Source organism: Mustela nigripes, chromosome 1 (assembly GCF_022355385.1).
Source record: "Mustela nigripes isolate SB6536 chromosome 1, MUSNIG.SB6536, whole genome shotgun sequence".
NCBI classification, from domain to species: domain Eukaryota; kingdom Metazoa; phylum Chordata; class Mammalia; order Carnivora; family Mustelidae; genus Mustela; species Mustela nigripes.
In genome coordinates, this window is record NC_081557.1 from 154,113,854 (window position 1) to 154,135,685 (window position 21,832).

Sequence of the window (21,832 nt, forward strand, 5' to 3'; positions counted from 1 at the left end):
TTTTTTTTTTTTTAAGATTTATTTATTTATTTGACAGAGAGAGATCAGAAGTAGGCAGAGAGGTAGGCAGAGAGAGAGGAAGGGAAGCAGGCTCCCTGCTGAGCAGAGAGCCCGATGTGGGACTCGATCCCAGGACCCTGAGATCCTGACCTGAGCTGAAGGCAGCGACTTAACCCACTGAGCCACCCAGGCGCCCCTATTGTATTGCTTTCTAATTACAGAAGAGTGATCACTGTCCTGACATAATATGACTCCATCTTTAGTCTCCGAATGTTTTGATAATATTAAAAATCACAGAATAATACAAAGCTGAATTGCTTCTTGACTACTTAAATTACTGTATTTATTTATGGCTTCCTTGCATTTCATCTGACCCAGGAAGACCAATCTTCTCATGTGGAATCACAGAACAAACAGTTCAGATGTACATGTTTCCTAGAGAAAGATGGTAGTAGTTCGATAGGAGATGTTCTTACACTAATTCAGGAAAAATGATAAGCTGTTCTTTTTCCATTTTATCTCAATCCTTGGTCTTCTGTGGACATTGCAAATGAGTTTCAGTTAAGCTCTACTCCAGCACATGTGGTCATACACCAGGCAAACCATGTTATTTCTTTTTTTTCTTAAACCAAAAAAAATGCCTGGACCTATATAGTAAATATAAAATTTAAATAGCTTCAAAATTAATTGAGATAAAAGGTTTAATACACATAAGAACTTCTAAATTTTTATAGTATAAAGAATGCCTGTTAGTTTATAAAAATTATATTTAGTTATTTATATAGCAGGTGACTCAATATTGAACTTAATGGGCTAATAATTGCTTCCTGTTACTTTATTTACTGGAAGTAGAATTTTTTTATAGACCTGTCTACAAAAATTAGTAATTAATTACACTTTATGTAATTAAATTATTTATACTTTATAAATTAAATAATTACACTTTAGGTAAGACCAGCAGCATAATGTGTAGGAACCTTTAGTAGTTGTGTAGATATGCATACTTATTAAGCCAGCTTCGATGGGCCATAAAATCGATGGCATTCGTTGGACAGCTTAGCTGGTGAAGTCTGTGCATGGTGATAAAACCAGTGGACTCAGTCTAAGTTCTCCTGTAACAACAAACCAGCTGTGGGGCACCTGTGTGGGTCAATCAGTTAAGCCCCTGACTCTTGGTTTCTGCTCAGGTCATGATCTCAGAGTGGTGAGATTAAGCCCCTTTGGGCTCCATGCTGGGCACGGAGACTGTTTAAGTTTCTTTCTCTCCCTCTCCTTCTACCTCTCCCCCTGCTCGTGCTCACTGTCTTTCTCTCTCTCTCTCAGAAAAAAAAAAAGAAAAGAAAAGAAAAGAAAAGAAAAAGAAAAAAGTAAAGAATAAACCAATTGCAGTTAACCACTTTGTTTGATACCCTGTTTCATACCAAGGGTGGGACACACTGGCACACTGGCTAAAATTTGGTTGTTTCCTTTGACCTTTACTATTATATTATAAATAGCCATGTAGCCAGATTAACATCAGAAGATAATTTATCATCATCTTATGAATCTCACAATAATGTTATTCAGATTAGAGTCACTATCATTTGCAGAATAATAAGTGCCATTAATAGAATGAAAAATCCTATGAATTTAGTTTTTAAAACTTAATTTTAATACTGATAACTTCCTTTTAAGCCTAATAGTAATATTATAATAACATAACATTGGATACTACTTATTAATAACTATATCACAGGTGCTATACAAATTATACTATATATGTTAGCTCACTTAACAATACTTAGGAAGTAGTTGTCATTATTGTTATTTTGAAGATAAGTAAACTAACCCTCGGAGAGATGAACTGATCTCTTCTGCTTAAGGTCGTGCAACTAGCTGGTAATAGAGCCTGACTCCTGGTCTGTTGGACCCAGGACTCAGTCCTCAACCGCTCTACTCAAAGAGGTTGTGGAGTATGTTCACCTGCCTTTCTCTTCCTTCTGCTTCTGTTCAGGGCATCAGATCTGAGTATGGCTGTATCTGAATATTCCAGATGGCCAGAATCAGTACTCTGAAGGAGTTTTCCTTCTTGAGGATCCAAATACTGCCATTCATTTCTGTATGGTAAAGGTGCTCCTTTTCAGTTTGGATTTTTCTGTGATATGACTGATGGGCAGTTGTCATTGGAAGTGACCATCAATTATTCACAACATATTTCCTTGACTAATGTGGTAGAAGGGCAAAATGCAGGGTCCTATCCCTCTCACTTCTTGTGAGGTGGCCCCACATTCAGTTATGTTAATTATGATTCCTCCTAGGCCAGTGCTGATAAGCTATTCCAGTTGAATCACTAAATATTTGATTTGTGTCTAAATAATATTCCCATAGACACCAAGAAGGTTTTATTTCATCTTTGAAGATTTGTTTGTACAGCAATTGGCAGACTTGTCCCTGCAGGAGGGTTTGGCTGCTTGCCTCCTAAGAGGAACTCAGTCCTGTGTTAACACATCCATATTGACGACAACATCACGGAGGATAGGCACCTGATGCTTGAGACCACTGACTTTTTATTGCAACACTATTCCCAATGTTTGCCAGGTATACTTAACTCTCATAATAAACCTCTTTTATTCATAATTACTCCTTTAACAACTCCTCTTAAGAAAGATTACCTTCCACAGAAGATTTGGTAGTGTACCAAATACAACTTTTTAAAATTATCATCACTGAGGATATAAGCGATTTAACAGAGAAAAAATAAGAGCCTGGATATTTCACTGTTTTATTCTGTTTTAAACCCACTTTTAATTTTTGTGGCTCAGCATTGAGGCAATTATGATGACTAAGGAGCACTGATTTTGGAGTCAGGAAACGAACGTTCAGGTCTTGCCTGGCAATGTTTTTGTTTGTAACAAGTCATTCATTTTCCTAAAATTTGCTTTCCTCATTTGTAAAATATAGAATAATATAACCACCTCAAAAGTTTATTTTGAGGATTGTGAACTAACTTGTAGATAGTATGTTATTAAATTAGTTATAATTATATGATGCTTGTTTTTGGCTATACCCAACATTTATGGGTTTTCTCTAATATTTTCACTTAATATTTGATATATACTCTTTACATATATCAACATAATTTACAGACTTAGGTATTCCATCATCCCCTATCTTTACTTTATAAATAATTGCCTTTTAAATTCAACATATGTTTATAACTTATGTCTATAATAATAACTCAAAAAGAATAACATAGAAAATATAAAGGCTCAGCTGCACAAAAATGAATGTGTATCAATAAATGCTAAAAAATATCTGCAAAAATTTTAATAATGGTCTTTTCCAAGGTATTTCCTACTCTTTAGATGTCTTCCCATATTATTAAAAAAATAACATTTTCAAGATAACTTGAGGCATCAATAAGTTGACTTCTCTCCAAAATGGTTAACTAAAAGCTGATTAAATTTTGAAGGATAACTGCTTGCATTTAGAATTTATGGTGTGTTTTATAGGGTCTCCAAAACCACACACAAGTTCGGTGATCTGTTAGCATCAACTCCTGGAACTCAGCACAGAGTGATGCACATAGCTGAAGTTTATTATGGTGTAAAGATACATGGTAGGATCAGTGGGGGGAAATGATACAGGCCGAGTCTGGAGAAATCCACGTGCAAACTTCCTTATGCTCACTCTGTCCTGGGATGGGACATGCTTGTGTGTGCTCTTTTCTCTAATCACAAATACACACACACACACACACACACACACACACACATACACACACACACACACACACACACACACACATACACACACACACACACGCAAATGTGCAATATTTCTGTCAAAGGAAGTCCATCAAATAGCACCCAAGGATTTTACTGGGGCTTGTCTTAGTCAATTCAGACTACTATAACAAAGTACCATAGATTGGATCGCTTATAAACTATAGAAATTTATTTCTCACAGTTCTGGAGGCTGGAAGTCTCACATCAGGCCATCATCACTGCAATCTGGTGAGAACCCTCTTGCAGGTTGCAGACTGCCAACCCCTTGTATTCTCATGTGGCAGGAAGGGATATAGTGAGAGACCTCTCTGGGGTCTGTTGAAAAAGGCACTACTCCCATTCATGAGGACTCCACCCTCATGACCTAGTCACCCCTCCAAGTCCCTACCTACCAATATTATAAGATTGGGGGTCAGGATTTTAACATATGAATTTTGAGTGGACACAAATATTCAGTCCATAACAGGACTGGTCACATAGGCACCCTCTGCCTAGTCCATACCAAAATTCTGGACTATCAGAAAGAAGTCAGATGTTCAGCCTAAACATATTGTTTGTACAAATAGTCTGGGCACAGTGGATGACACATACAGTTAGGAAATGGCAAGAAGCCAAGAGCCCAGATGTGGGCTAAGGGAAAAACCTGGCAGGCAGCCCTTTCTAAAGATAGCAGTCTCAGGCCTGCTTAATGAATTCCTTTCTGCTCATGATTTTAAAGGTATTCTTTGTGTCACAATTGATTAGCAAGCCTACCCACTGGGGATAGTCTCCCTAGTTGTTGTCAATAAAACCAGTGTTGAAGAGAATATTAAGTGAATTATTTTCATTTATGGTTCCCTGGGAGAAGAATACGCCTCTCCAGCTTTCTGCGTAATTCTCCTTCCAATGGAAGGATGACAGTTGAGGAGAGGATGCCGGCAAAATTGACAGCCCCTTCCTGCACCTTGTCGTGCAGTAAAATAGCTATGATGTCTTAGGTGAGCAGACAGGAGCCATGTGTTTGATTCCTGCATATGAACCAAAATTTATAACACATGGTCTGACAAAAAAAGGAAATTGGACAGAATACCAGGTCCCATTTGCACCTGTTTGGGTTCTTTTTCCATCTAGAGTCACAGGAGCTCTTTCTCAACAATGGACTATTTCTTTGGCATCTGAGAGTTGAAACCAAATTTGATTATTAACTGATCTATAATTAAATACAACAAATAGATGTCCTTCTACTGGTCATCAAAAGCACTGTGAATTCAAAATTGCCCATGTGGTATTATTTTGTGTCATATTAATTATCAAACATGAAAAGGAAAGTGTAGGGATTATTAAATCACATATAGTGAACTTACTGCACAGTGGTCTGAGTTGCATCTTGACAAAAAACTGAAGGATAAAAATAATAGCTGTACCAAATTTTTATTGAACATGAAGTTTGAGAAACATGCTTTAAGGTTGCCAATTTTAGTATACACAGCTTAAAGTGACTCTGAAAAGAAATAATACATATTTTATTATAAGTTTAATTGGAACTATTCAACTATGTTTATGTTGAATAACATTTTGTTGTCTCTATGGTTTTCTTTTGCCTTTTCCTAATGAGTAATGATTTGTACAGATTTTAATACGTTTGTCATTTTTTAAATGTGCCTTTGATTAAAGGTTATGACTTTTAAGAAAAAGGTGAATAGAGTTGATAATATCAAATAAAAACATTTGATTTCCTGGGTCATGACTTAAGATAAATAAATGATAATTTAATGACAAAGGTTAGAGTAAATCTTCTGGGACAGGGATAATACATTTGGTAAGGATTGCTGATGTGATTAAATGAGTTTTAAAATTATATTTAAAGGACTGAGGAAAAAAGATCTCAAAAACAGTATCAAGAGCAACAGATATGACTTATAAAGAACAAAAATAAAAACACTATGAAGGAAAAGTAATAACAATATTACAGTTAAAAACATTATAACAGTTAAAAACAATCTAACAGTTAAAAACAATATTTCCATCCACCCATCCATACACCAATGGACAAAACATGAGTACTTAGAACAAGGAGTTTGGAAATGTCATATAAACAAATAAATATCCACATTTTTTAAAGTTGTTGGAAAGGAATATATAGAGTATTTTTAGAACAACAGAGGGATAAACCTTATTTGATAGGAACAATTTTGATAAATGGGGACACAGCATAGTGTTGAAAGTTAATATGTCCATAAGTGGAAGGAATCATTTTAGAGAGCATTGGAATTGGGATGAAAAATAAAGTCCTAATGTTGTGTGGACATGTTACCTTGAGCAAAAGTGGTGTAGTGGATTTGTACATAATGTGTTTCTCTGTGTAGGAAAAGCTGGCCCAAAGGCAATGCTAGGTTTCCTCAGTAATCTGTTGGAAACTCCATTCTGCTCCAAGCAGAAATCTGCCCTCTGCAATGTTATTATTAAAATAAAGAAAGAAAAAATAACATTTTTTAATAATTTTTTATTTTTTTTAATAAACATATATTCTTTATCCCCAGGGGAAAAAAATAAGGTCTTAATGATGAAATATGACTAAACAATGAAAATACCAAATAAAATTAAAAATACATGTAAAACACACATAAAAATAAGAACGAAGGAGAAAACATCAATATAATATGCTGCTTTATTTTATCCATTGAATATCTATTGAGTAAGTGTTGAATGAGCCCTGAGAAAGATTGAGTAGACAGAGTGGTAAATTCAACACACTTCCTCTTCTTACGGACCTCATGCATTACACAAATAATTATAATAAATAATGGCAAATATTAGCAAAGGCAGAGTGCTTTTGAAAATGTAGGGAGCTCTCCAATCAGTTCAAATTTAACATGAACATTTATGAAATATAGAAGTAGGATTAATAGGAAGGTGTAACTTGAGCATTTATTAGGGTCCAGAAAGAACAGACCAGAACGAATTGAAGCTTATGAAACATTCCAAGATAATGGCAAAAAAAATTTAGTCATGGTCAGAGCAGGGAAATGAATATTGAAGGATTAGTTATGCCATTTGCACAAGATAGTAGAATGTCAAGTTAGCAGAACTGTTCAACTAATTGCGCCGACCTCTACCAAAGAAAATAAATGGACTGGAAAGAGTTTAAGAATTCCTGAAGCCCAAGGTAGGGGAGAAGCTGTGAAAAGTTTGCTTGAGATGATTCCTTGTCTCTAGAAAAACATGCCAGTGACTCCATAGCATCAAATTCTACCTGGTCTTTGAGAACTGTGGGAAGGGATAGAGTGTTGGATTATATATCATCATCTACTCAATCTTCCAATGATTTGCTCATTCACCTTGTTTTTAAGTTTTTATTTTCACTCCAGGTAGTTAACACACAGTATTATATGAGTTTCAGATGTACAGTATGGCGACTCAGCAATTCCTTACATGACCCTGTGCTGGTTTATTCATCTTTAAAAAGACATTTTTGCACTCGGTATGTCAGGCACTGTGCTAATTAGCAGTGACACGCCGTGTAGTCGAGGACCCAAGCCCTGACTTCGAGAAAGCTCACAATCTAATTGGAAGTCAGGACATGGGAGCAATTACAGTGGAGTGCGATAAGTTCAACAAGAGAACTTCTGTGCATCTGACAATAATTAAGAGAATTAACGTAATTAATTCTATTGATGGGGATGAGAGAAGATTTTGAAAAGAAAATAATGCTATTTGGGGGTCTGATCTTTGTTGTTAATTCAAGAAAAAATTGCCTTTTGAGACAAATATGTGCAGGAACTTACAAAGGTACCTAATCATTTTTTAACTATTTTAGTAATAAAGTAAAAAATGTAAGATGGATGATGTACCAAAGTAGATTTTAGCCGATTGTATATTAAAATGTAAATAGTTTCAATTTGATAAGTCAATGCCAATCAGTCTTGGTTGTTATAAAGCTCTGTGCTTGACACTGGTCCACTAATATTTTTATCAGTGATTTAGATGAACACATAAAAAGTAAATTTGGAAATGATGAAGTTCATTAAAACATCGTGTACAGAATTAAAACAAAGAACAGTTTCTATGGACAGGTGATAAGTCCAATAAGATAAATGTAATTCTTGGTAATAATTGCAAGTTCATGCTAAAATGACTTAAATAAATGTGAGATTTTAGATAATTTCAGTGACATCAAGGCATAGAAGACCTGCTATGATGCAATGTAATATAGATGCAAAAATAGACAATGAACACTTCATGTTTATATAATGTTAACAGAAGTATAAGGTCATTTTATTTCAGTATAAGGTCATAACTGGCGGTTGTTACTGTAGCCTGCTCTAGTCAGTCTATTCCTAATACATCCAGTTCTGGGAGCCATAGGCATAATTTTATGTGTCATAATGTGAATTATTGAGGCAGGGACTTGGAGACCAGAGATATCTAAAATATCAAAGAAGGCAAGAAAGGAACTTAAAACACATGTGACAGAAGAAGGTGCAGACCAGTGTGCGAAGCACCCTGAACAGGAATTCGGAGGGTACATGAGAGGTGCCCCAGCAGGCAAACCAGGTGTATTTTCAGCAAGTTTGAGCTACTACAGTGATAGGAGACAGCAGGCCCCAAGCAAACTCAAGTGAACCCTTTCTCCAGATGAATGACCCCGGAATAAAGGGCAAAATGGCATCCTCTAAAAGTTGGAATAAAGAAGTTGGAATAAAGGGCAAAATAGCATCCTCTAAAATGGCTCAAAGGGAACAAGGAAACACCCCCTTCCTAGAGGTAATGGAATAGACAAAGGAGAAAGATGAAAAGTGCATCCTAGATGTTAAATAGAAGGCAAAGACCCTGGTCATATAGAATCAACATAGAGTCAATAGCAATACAAAAAAAAAAGTACATCTGTTTGATCCCTGTTTCATGCATGGGGCAGTCTCCAGGTGAGAGTGCATTTATAAGAAAATGGGAAAATAAGAATTATAGAGCTAATCAGATAGCATAAATAATTCAGTGTGCCCCAGCTCCCCTGCACAGTTGATTCATTCCTAGTGAAACCCAGTAATTGAAGGCCACCCTGTGATTCAATCACTGTGCTAGATTCAGAAAACGTGAAAACAAATGAAGCCAGTGCTTTGACGTCAAGAATTCACATTTCCATAGGCATTAGAGAATCACTGAAGTTTGTAAAGTGAGGAAGAAATGGACTAGGTTTTAGAATGATAGCTAATAGTGAATAGAGGGGTTTAAGAACCTATTCACTTGGTTGAGAAAAGATGTTAAAGAAAATGTAGGCCAGTTTGAAACATTTTGAAAAGCTATTGCATATATGTAATGTTTTCCATATGTATCTTAGTGAGAAAAATAGTGTATGGAATATTGCAAAAGTATATCAAAATAATATAAACTATTCTTTAATTACTAAGTAATATATATTTTCTTTGAAAAAAAAAATTTCTAATACCGGCATGTAGTTTGGTCACAATCTATGTGAATTTGAATTATTTAAACATGAAGCATAACATATATGAAACATTTACAGATCGCATTTCTTGAGAAAAATGTTAAACCAAACAACCCTAAATTTAAGTCATCAACAATCCGTATTTTGAAATGAGTGAATTGTAAACTGTTCAAACTTGTCACAAGGTGGCGCCATAGCGGTAACTGTGACCAACAAACTATTCTTCCCCAACATTTTCTGTTTTTACATAATGATGTATGATGTTTATAACCATATTCACAATTTAAGGTTTTCTAAATAATTGAAAATATTCTATATCTAATGTGTGAACTGGATCTTGATACCTTCAGTAAATCAAATTTGTCCGGGGATCTATCTCATACTTTAACTACTGTCTAATATTCCTTAGGGAAAAGATACCTATAATTTATTTAACAATGAAATGGTCATTTAGGTGTCTTACAGTTTTTCACTAATGCAAATGATGCCATAAAGAACATTTTTAACAGTTTTCTTTGTATACATAGGCAAGTATCTCTGGAGTATATATTCTGCCAGGAAAAATTTCTGGCTTTGAGCAAATGAACCTTCTTAATTCTGATAAATATGGTTAAATTGTTCATTCTGAGCTTCTAACAATTTAAGCTCTAACCAACATTGTATGAGAATGCCCATTTTCTTCATCACTGGATATCTTGTATCTTTTTGAATGTTGACGCCTGATAAAGTGTTGGTGGTAAAAATTTATTATTCCTTAATTTGTAGTGAAATTGAATAAGCTTTAAAAATTTTAATGAAATTTTGCATTTTTCATTCAGTAATTGGCCAGTTCATATCATTTGCCCATTTTTCCAGTTTTTTTTTCCCCACAGTCTCTTAGATTGGTCAGAACTTTTCATGTTTTAAATATTATCCATTAGATCTTTGTTTCTGTCAAAACATTTTTCTCTTAATCTGTCACTTATCTTTGACCCTGAACTTTTGAACCTTATCTTTGAAACTGAACTTTTGAGCCTGCAACTTTGGTTGCAAATGTGTTTTAATTCTTATGTGGTGAAATGTCAGAATTTTTCTCTACGGCTTTTGGATTTTTTGTTTTGTTTTGTTTTGCTTTGAGTTCTCCAAAATTTTAAAGCTCTACAAAGATATCCCTTTTACTTGATCATAATACAATCATATAGGTTGTTGTTTTTGCCTTTAGCATTTTTGTACATGTGCAAAGTATGTTTTTATGAATATTCAGTTATGTTAGCACCGTGTATTCAATAGAATACTTTTCTTCTCCAACGGTTTGTAATATTACCTTTATCATGTATCACTTCCAAATAGATCTAAATCTGAGTCCAGTTACCCTATTCTGTTCTACAGTTAACCAAAATCTTAACATTTTCACATAAAGAAGTACAGTGGATTATCCCCACTTAGACTATCACAGGATGATCCCCACTTCCAAGACGTAGTTAAAGGAGCTCGGAGACTTGAGAGGTTTGTATGAAGTCCTGTGACTACACGCGCAGCCAGCCTGCGCCCGGGACCCATTTTTCTTATTTCTCCTTCAGCGTTTTTCCCATTCTGTCTCAAACTGTAAGATCGAGGAGAAAATAGGTCACCTTCACCCTCTTTTATCTGGACTCTTTTTCAGCAACAGAGGAGTATTCAGACTGTAGCAGGTCCCCATGCCAGAATGGGGGCACGTGTATAAATGGAAGAGGGAGCTCAGTCTGCGCCTGCCGACATCCCTTCACCGGGGACAACTGCACTGTCAAGCTGGTGCAAGAAAACGCTTTAGCGCCAGGTACGAAAGCGCATGCGTCCTTGGATTGGCTCGCTATCCTAAACAAAAACGCTTCTTGAAAACGTTTACCAAGGAGTATTTAAACCAGATTAATCTGGACTCGTGAGGATTAGTTCCTTTTGCCTCTGAAATTTACTGAGTAACATACGTGATTTACAAGTGGAAATGTCGGCCCGGTAAATCCATATTGATGTACACTTGTTGACGTTTTCGATATTGATAGGACAGAGGCAGTCTTTTCCTTTTCCCGGGCAGCTTAAAAGAAAATACAGATGCATATATGTGATGGGTACAAACCCCTTCTCCTCAAACAAGCTGATAAAGAAATAGATCTTTGATTCATATCACATATGATTTAAATGAAGCTTTAAAAAGTAATTAGCAGCGCGTCTTCCATGAAGGTTAAGCTAATAGTGTCATTTTGACTGGGTGAGGACTGTTAGAACATGCTCAAAAGTACTGAGTAAAACAAAAAGCCCCCCCCCTTGTTTTTGCCCATTCACCTTCATAAGTATTGTTTGTTATAAATTAACTTCAAGAGTGTACCATTTCTGAATTTTTCATTTAAAATTTGTGCAGCATTTAAAATATATTTTCTTTAATGACCACAAAAACATATTTCAAAACAGCCTTTCCTTAATAATATGCTGCATAGCAAAGAGTAAATTTTTTAGTCTATTATTTGAATCTCAGCCTTTGTAAGTACATTTGGCATTAATTACCCAGAAAATTGCTTTTGTCTACTTCTCTGTACTGCCTATGATTGCATTTGGTTTCCATTTTAGCCTCTAGAAACTGTTTGACAAGATGCTGGAAAAATTGTTTCTACATCATGTCAGCTTCAATTCCTACAAGGGGCTTTAAAACGTTCTGGCATACCATAATAATCATAGAGTGCTTTGAATTCCTTTATCTCTGGAGAGATCAAAGCAACATGCAAATTAATCTTTGAGGCATTTCTATGAGGGATCTATCAAGCGCTTTTATCATTCCATCTTGATCTGAATGGAGAAACTGAGGCTCACAGAGAGCAAATGATTGCAGGTAATTCAGCCAAGAGAAGAAGCAAGCATCCAGACACTTATACCCTTGTTAAAAATTTGATGAATGACCTTGGTTCCTTCTGTGACCCCTTTTTGGAACTGTGATAAAATGATAAAGAAATGAGAAAAGACAAAGCATGATAAAAAAAAAAAAGCATATACCAAAACATGAAAACCGACTCCCTTTTTTTCTTGTAACAGATTTTTCCAAAGGATCTTATAGATATGCGCCGATGGTGGCCTTTTTTGCATCTCACACATATGGAATGTCGACGCCTGGTCCTATCCTATTTAATAATTTGGACGTCAATTATGGATCTTCATATACACCAAGAACTGGAAAATTCAGAATTCCTTATCTTGGGGTGTATGTGTTTAAATATACCATTGAGTCATTTAGTGCCCATATCTCTGGATTTTTAGTGGTTGATGGAAGAGACAAGCTTGCGTTTGAGTCTGAGAATATTAACAGTGAAATACGCTGTGACAGGGTTTTAACTGGGGATGCTTTATTAGAGTTAAATTATGGGCAGGAAGTGTGGTTACGACTTGTAAAAGGAACGATTCCCGCCAAATTTCCCCCTGCTACAACATTTAGTGGTTACTTGTTATACCGTACATAAATTCGTATGAAAGACAGACTATCAACTTTCTTAAGAAGGAGCCAGTGTTTTATTTATCTTTGCCTGCACATCTGTCCTGTTTTTGTCTTTTCTACATGAAATGAAAATCAGCTTCTTTTTTAATCTGAGTAAGGCTGTAAGTTTGTCTATGTCATAAGGTTATTTGAATATCTTTTGAATAACCTGTATACAATGAAGTTCTTGCTTCTAATGAGATTTAGAGGCAGAGAAAGCAAAGTGTGTTTTAACAAATATTTTAACATAATGGTTCTTATTCTCTCATGTTAAGTCATTTAACATAAGGTAATCCGATTAAATGGCAATCATTCAATTTTGTCAGTCACAGTAGTCCTTCCAATAAAATGCTTACCTCTTGTTATTCACTATGTATATAAATATATAACATATATTTCCTAAATTCACAATTCAAATAAATTACTCAAAGACCAAGAAGTGTTGTTGTTTTTTAACTTTGATCTGAATGGAGAAACTGAGGCTCACAGAGAGCAAATGATTGCAGGTAATTCAGCCAAGAGAAGAAGCAAGCATCCAGACACTTATACCCTTGTTAAAAATTTGATGAATGACCTTGGTTCCTTCTGTGACCCCTTTTTGGAACTGTGATAAAATGATAAAGAAATGAGAAAAGACAATTTTATGTGTTAAAATTTTCATTTGTAACCAAAATTAAGAAAATTGCATTCGAAACTTGAAATACGCTTAACTATTTTTCTCTGCCTATAATAGAGAGGTTAAAGTAATAACTGACAAGTTGTTGAACATTTAAGTCGATGTCTGAGCATATGTAAGTGGGTCTTTTACCTGCACCCATTATAGAATATCTACAGGGAAAATAAAGGCTTCCTCTAGAGAGTATCTTTCTTTAGCAGCACATGCAGGCCTGCTCATATTCTTACAAAGAGCACATAACCTTCCAAAGTAATACTACAATTTATGGAATGTTCACTATGTCCTGATTCTCTTCTAAGGAACTTACCTGTAGCATCTCACTGATTCTGCACAAAAACTCTTACAAAGTGGGTATTAGTATTATCATTTTTACAGCTGAAGAAACTGAGACACAGAGAGATTAAGGAATGGACCACGCTCCATGACTAGTAAAGACTGAGGCAGGATTTAGAACAAGGCCAGGTCTCCTCGGCAGCTGTCACACCTTGTCCATTTTGCCTCCAACAGACCTACCACAATTTATGTAAAAATTTCTTTAGGTTGTTTATAAAGTTTTATTACAACAACATTGCAGCGAATACCCTTAAAGGTACATTTATTACATATTTGGTAAAGTGTTTCTGAAGAATAGATTCCTATAAGTAGGAGTGAAAATAATAATGAAAAAGAATTTGGGGGGCACCAGGGTGGCTCAGTGGGTTAAACCTCTGCCTTCAGCTTGGTCATGATGTTAGGGTCCTGGGATCGAGCCCCACATTGGACTCTCTGCTCAGTGGGGTGCCTGCTTCCTCCTTTCTCTCTCTCTACCTACCTATCTGCCTACTTGTGATCTCTTTCAAATAAATAAATAAAATCTTTAAAAAAAAAAAGGATTTTGGCATGGCAAGCATTTTTCGTGAATTAACTTTTTTGAAGGTTCACTATAGTCCTATGAATCACATATTAAACCTATGAGATACACCTTAAGTAATATCATCATCTTTCCACTGCTGGGAAACTGAGGCACACAGATAAGCTTCTGGGATAAGCTTTTTTTTTTTTTTTTTCATTTTGTTAAGTACTGTCAAATCACCCTTGAAAAGTTTGTGCTGATCCACAGTTCCATTTTGCTCATGTGGAAGAGTGTTCTTTATTCCCTATACATCTTCATCAAAATTCACAGCTTTTTAAGTAATTGCCAATCTTGTGAAAATGGTATTTTCTTATGGCAGAAGCTTGGAAAGATTTCAGATTTGACAAAACTTGAAAACATATCTCCATACAAAGACTTGTACGTGAATGTTCATGGGAGCTTTACTTGTGATAGCCAAAAACTAGGTACCCCTTACATGTCCAGCAACAGAAGAATGGTTAAGCAAACTCTAGTATATGCATATACTAGACTGCCAAGCAATAAAAAGGAATCGATATGCAACAACATGTATGAAACTCATAATAATTAGGTAGGAGATTTTAAACTATAGCCTGATAAAAATTGGTCAACCCTGCAGAAAAGTATGGAGGTGATTTTTTTTTCTCTAATTGAGATATAATTGAAAGTTTACCTAACATTCATCACCTCACATAGTTATAATACATTGTTTCTTTAATGATGAGAATTTTTTCCCCTTATGTTATGTTAGTCACCATATAGTAGAATACATCAAAAACTAGTGATGAGAACTTTTAAGAGTTACTCTTTTAACAACTTTCAAATATACGATTTAGTATCATTAACTTTAGTATTGCCCATCCGAATGTCTCATGTTGAGCTGAATTAGTTGACAGAGCCTCACAGAGTAATAGACTCAGGCTACAAGTGGAGGCTTGGTGACTCACAACTTCTATTCTGTTATGTGTACATGTGTTATTTTCAAAAATATTTGGAAACTTTTGATAGTTTCTTTAGTCCCTGCCTAAAATTACATCACAATCTAAAATGTTTCTATTTTTTCAAGTACTCATAGATTAAGCAGAATTTTTGTCTTACAGATATACTTTCAACATAGATTCCAGCGATATCAATGTACTTTAATATTAGCAGAACGGGGTGCCTGGGTGGCTCAGTTAGTTCAGCATCTGACTCTTGGTTTCAGCTCATGTCATGATCTCAGGGTCCTGAAGTCGAGCCCTGCACTGAGCTCCGTGCTCACTGGGGAGTCGGCTTGAAGATTTTCACCCTCTGCCCCTCCCCAAACTCACACTCTCTCTCTCTCTCAAATAAATAAATAAAACCTTAGAATATTAGAACAGAAGGAAGTTAACCTCTTGACAATATTTGTCATTGCCACGCACAATTTAGTTATTTGATTTCATAATTAGATAATTAAGAACATTTAGCATGAAATGATACTTTGGTGTTTGGAATTTTATTTATTAATACATTTTTTTTATTTTTGTACATATTTTAGAAATACACAAATGACAAATTACTACCAATAGCAAAGAGCCATTGTAGCAACTTTTAAGTTGCTGTGATTTGTTAGCCAATTTTTTTAAATCCACCCAAAACAATGAAAAATAACTAACTTAGTAATATATTTCTACTTGTCATAACCAAACTTACCCATGTGAAAAAAAAAATACAGCACTAAGGTTTTCTCGATTTCTCCTACGGAGACAGAGACTTTCATGGATATTATTTTGTAGTTGAATTCCAGAGCTCTTCTCTGTTGCCAGACCTTCCTGCCCAGCAAGCTCCTAAAGTACAGTAGGACCCTAGTTACTGATGACAATCTCATATCCATTCATTCATCAATTATTGAATAAATACCTACTTTGTGACAGGCAGGATAAATCACATTTTTTAAATAATATAAAAATAAATATCAAATAAATCAGTACAGACAGATGCTGCATTTGAAATACATTATCCAGACTCATGCTGACATTTATTACCACTGAAATCATGAGTAGCTCTGTAAGGATGGAAAATGTATCTTTAATAACCATACCCTCCTTTTTCTGTGTCTCTGACCAAGTTTCCACTACCTCCTTTGGATCACTCCAGGAATTGAAGAAGTTTATATTCAAAGCCAGGTGCACCTAAATTGCTCTTCCTTACTCTCTTTCATCAGTCAGAACTGTTACTTTGGAAGAATGAGCTAATATCATTTGAGCATTAAGAAATGACAATTTAAATTTATTAAAATAAGCTATGTTGATTTTCAGTTGACTAGTCTATTTTATCTCCTTAGAGGGGATTGTTTTGTTATTGTTCGTTTGTTTCAAAATTTAAATTTACTGAATTAACTGAATTTCTAATTTGTAGAATTTCAGCTACATTATATATAAATGGTATTTATAGGTTATACATTTCTATTAATATTACATATGCATTCAGTTATATAACTTAAAATTTTCATTGATCTAATACATCTAATGTAAATGTATATATGTATCTAATATATAAATTATAATGTATATATTTATAAAACAAGGTTTAATCACATGCTTTTCATTCAAGTCTATACAAAATGTATAGACAACCTGGTACTTTTTTTTTGTATATGTATATGTATTTTGTAAATGTATAGACCACCTGGTACTTTTTATAAAAATTGCTATTACTGTCAACTTTCCATATTAAAAACTAGCTGAGTAGTATTCTTCATCTTCTTAATCTTCATCAAAGGCAATCTTTAATTTAATAAAATTTTCCTTATTATTCAAACCTATTCCTCTATCCTCTATCCCAAGGCACATGCAAGACCCATTAAAGCAGGAATGATAAGCCTGGCCTTCTTAGACTATACATTTATTGGGTAGATTTCCACTGTCAGAGGCAAAGATGTTTGTTGCCCCAGTGGTTTCAAATCCAGGGTTTCATCAACAAGCTGAGGAGTGTTCTAAAGCTACTTCCCTTGAGAGCTTTTAGCACAGCTCAGTGAGAATCTTCAATGAGCTATATTGTGTTTGTGTTTAGGGAAAACAACAACAAAGTAGTGTTCATTTCTCTGGGCTGACATCCTAATTAAACAATTCCAAACTCTGGAAAAAGTCCAACTTTTGGAGTTTTCATTACTTTTTCTCATGGATTGCTTCACGAATTGATAAAGGCTTTAGTCAAGACGTTTTACAGTTACCAAGTGCTGAATGTAGTAATATTTAGAATATTTTAAGATGTTATTTCATTAATTTAAAAAATATCAATCTATAGCAGATCCTGGTTGAAGTCTGATTTCTTATTAGCATCAAGCAAATACTTGTATCATCGAGCTCACTGACAATCACAGGGAAAAATGCTTCATGACACAATCTAGGAGTTGGTGCATTTTGTTTGTTTGTTTTTAATTTTCAGTGTCTTTTCAGGGTATCTGAATAAACTTGGATTCAAACATTTATTTAAATTTCTTATTTTTTAGATTAAAAAATACTATATCAAATTCATTCAAGTTAAGAGTAAGAATACTACATGACACAACCCAAAGGGTGGGTATTTTTATAAGTACTACATAGTATAGTAGTACTATACTATGCTTACTTCAGCCACTAATGAAAAAGCGACTCACTAGATTTTTCTTACCAGGACACAATTACAAATAGTTCCTAAACTTTTTTTTTGTAATTTATTTCCCCTCATTTATCTTTGCCACCACCATCATTACCACTAAAGCATTTGATTGTGCATAATTTTTATAAAGTGGACCTCATATGTATTCCTTTATCTCTATGAAATCTGTAGATTAGGATGACAGTAATGTGTCAGAAAATATGCAGGAAAAATTCACTTATTTATATTACCTAGCCATTTCCAAAAATGACTTGAGGTTGCTAGACGGATAATACATGATAACAGAGATACTAAATTTTGACAAAGATAGTGGCTACTTACATACCAAATATATGTCAAGATCACATACTTTTTAATTCTAATTTCTTAGATATGTTCACATGCACTGATTTTCATGATTTATCACAGAGTTATCTTGCTGTTCACAGAGAATATCCCACAGAGATGCCTCCCTCAGTCTCAAGTCCTCTCCCTTACTCCCTCTCCCATCATTGCAGATTTGCTATTTAATGAACATGTTTAGATCTCTTTAATCCTGCTGAGGAGCCAGCTAAATAGTGTGGAAATTATTCTGTAGGTGAAATTTAAAAGACCCTCCAGAGATCGCGTGTCTTTTTAATGCAACTTCATTGCCCTTTCTGAATCTTGTCATTAAATCTTTTGAATGAGAATTCTATTGCATACACTCTAATTCTGTTTCCTTTAAATGGTCAGCACACTGAGAGGTCATCAGTGGGTTTTAGTCTATTACACAGCTTTCTCTATATTCACAGCAAACTCTGAACTTTGCCCCCCAACACCCCACAATGAATGGAAGCAATAACCAAAGACGATCTCGGCATTTCTGTATCGTTTTGGCTTCTCTTTCCCCATGTGTATACTCAAAGTAGAACATGTTTGAGAAAACAACACCATCTACCTACCCTAAAGACTTTCTTGAATATCATTTAAAAATTAAGAAATACATTGTAGATATCATGGAGCAATATTGATATCTGAAAACTGATTCTGTAGTCTGTTCTGAAAAATGGACAGACTTGAAGATGCCTATACAGCATCTGAGAGTTCCATGAGGTCCACTGTTAAGGTTTTTGACACTGCAGTTAATGGAAGTTCATTGATACTAGTAAATGCACAGAACATGCTAGGAGAATGGAAAGAAGTAAATGTCTTAAATTCATTAATTAAATTTTAGAAATGTAGAAAATTTTCTAGGAAAAATCATTTGATGCAAACTAACGGAGACGTACTTGATTTTGTAATCATCAATCCTAAACTATTCCAAATTTTCTCTTTTTTTTAATCTAGAAAATTAAAAAGTGACATCTGTATTTGGCTAATTTTATTTTTGTTAGAGGTTTTAGGTCTAGGATGAAGACATCAAATTTTCCTAAAATTCTCTCATTCTGGGCTGTGACAAATAGCTACTACATGCCCTAGATATAACCTTAATATATTCATGGAGTTTTGTCAACAAGATACATCTTTTTCACACCAGTAGAAACATTATCTTGGCAAGTGGCCTTGTGAAAAAGCTATCTGCAGTAGGGCCAGTTACCACCTCAGGGAAAATGATCACTTTCAAGAGTAAAGAATTTGGCAGAATTTATTCTGCCATTCTCTTTTTGAAATGCACAAGACCCCCAGTTACTAATCTCCCTTATATCACTATAGCTATATCACTTATATCATTCTCTACAGAGAGAGTGAGTGCATAATTGGGGGTTGAGGCAGAGGGAGAAACTCTCAACAACATTCCCTGCAGAGCTTTGAGACTGGGGTGAAGCTCCGTCCACAATTCATGCGCTGAAACCAAGAGTCTGATACTCAACCGACTGAGCCATCCAGTCTCCCCCAGAGGAAAATTATGATAGGGAAATTACTGTTTATACTTACCCCAGCTGCCATTTTGAAAACCTGTGAATTTGTCTTGAAAAAGTGCTAAGATACATACTGCCCTTTGGACTTTGTAGAATGCTATTCTCTGAATAATTGTAACACTAGCCTCACAAACTAAGAAGGAAGAGGAACACAAATTATTCCTTATCAAGCAAGGGCAAAAATGAATGACTGGGACTTCATCAAAATCAAAAGCCTTTGCACAGCAAAGGAAACAGTTAACAAAACCAAAAAACAACTGACAGAATGGGAGAAGCTATTTGCAAACGACATATCAGATAAAGGATTAATATCCAAAAGCTATAAAGAACTTATCAAACTTGACACCCAAAGAACAAATAATCCAATCAAGAAATGGGCAGAGGACATGAACAGACATTTCTGCAAAGAAGACAACTAGATGGCCAACAGACACATGAAAAAGTGCTCAACATCACTCAGCATCAGGGAAATACAAATCAAAACCACAATGAGACACCACCTCACACCAGTCAGAATGGCTAACATTAACAAGTCAGGAAATGACAGATGCTGGCAAGGATGCAGAGAAAGGGGAACCCTCCCACTTGTTGGTGGGAATGCAAGCTGGGGCAACCACTATGGAAAACAGCATGGAGGTTCCTCAAAAAGTTGAAGTAGAACTACCCTATGACCCAGCAATTGCACTACTGGGTATTTACCCTAAAGTTACAAATGTAGTGATCAGAAGGGGCATGTGCACCCAAATATTTATAGGAGCAATGTCCACAATAGCCAAACTATGGAAAGAACATAGATGTCCATCAACAGATGAATGGATAAAGAAGAGGTGGTATATATATACAATGGAATACTATGCAGCCATCAAAAGAAATGAAATTTTGCCATTTGCAACGACGTGGATGGAACTTATTTTGCTTAGCAAAATAAGTCAATCAGAGAAAGACAATTATCATATGATCTCCCTGATATGAGGAATCGGAGAGGCAATGTGGGGAGTTTGGAGGGTAGGAAAGGAATAAATGAAATAAGATGGGATCGGGAGGGAGACAAACCATAAGATTCTTAATCTCGTGAAACAAACTGAGGGTTGCGGGAGCGGAAGGGGGTAGGGAGAGGGTGGTTGGGTTATGGACATTGGGGAAGGTATGTGCTATGGTGAATGCTGTGAAGTGTGTAAGGCCGATGATTCACAGACCTGTACCCCTAGGGCAAATAATATATTATATGTTAATAAAAATATTTAAAAATTATTTAAAAAATTACTCCCTATCTCCCAAAATTCTTTGTGGTTAATGTGTTCTTATTTTTTCTTCTCTTGTTTCTTAAAATATGGCAAATTGTCAGACAAATTGTCTAACAAGAGAGGAGCTTAACACCCCATACATTTTCTTTTAGTAGAATCCCATGCTTTTTCCTAATCCTAATAACATGATTACCAGTGTGTTGTTCAGCATACTTCTTGAAGTCCTATGAAGCAGCTCTGTAAATTATAATAAAAGTCATGGATGAAGAAAGTGGGCACATTTTTTTAATAAAGGAGCTTAAGCTCCAGTAATGGGATTGCTGAGTTTCTACACAGACATTGCTGCTGTGTAAATGTAAGAAGTTAGGAAATTTAGACTTTCTGTGTTTTCAGAGCTCTAAAAGTGAAAAAAAAAATGCTATAGATTTTATTTTTTAAAAGATTTTATTTATTTATTTATTTATTTATTTGACAGACAGAGATCACAAGTAGGCAGAGAGGCAGGCAGGCATGGGAGGGGGGAGCAGTCTCCCCGCTGAGCAGAAAGCCTGATGCGGGGCTCAGTCCCAGGACCCTGAGATCATGACCTGAATGGAAGGCAGAGGCTTAACCCACTGAACCACCGAGGTGCCCTACTATAGACTTTTTTTTTTTTTTTTTTTTTTTTAAATTTTTTAGAGTAGTGGCTTTGAAATGAATCTGCACTGAATTCAGATTCCCCTTAATATAAAGTAGGTTCTGCATAAAAATTGATCAGAAAATGATTGTAGTAGTACAAACTTCTCTTTCTCCAAAACAGCTCCTAAAAGATAAAAGAAAATTTCCACCTGAGATAGAATTTCATCGATTTCACCTGCATCTCCTTCAGAAAAGGAG

The 21,832-nt window shown here is 35.2% G+C and overlaps 1 protein-coding gene across 1 annotated transcript in view; it reads left to right on the forward strand.

The window, feature by feature from the left end:
- The window catches only part of MMRN1 (multimerin 1), a 58,150-nt gene extending 44,772 nt beyond the window's left edge, over positions 1-13,378 (forward strand). The window contains exons 7-8 of the mRNA XM_059394577.1: positions 10,832-10,984; positions 12,229-13,378. Coding sequence (XP_059250560.1) covers positions 10,832-10,984; positions 12,229-12,650 — 575 coding nt within the window. The 3' untranslated portion in view covers positions 12,651-13,378. The remainder of the gene's footprint in view (positions 1-10,831; positions 10,985-12,228) is intronic.
- The last annotated feature ends 8,454 nt before the right edge of the window (positions 13,379-21,832 follow it).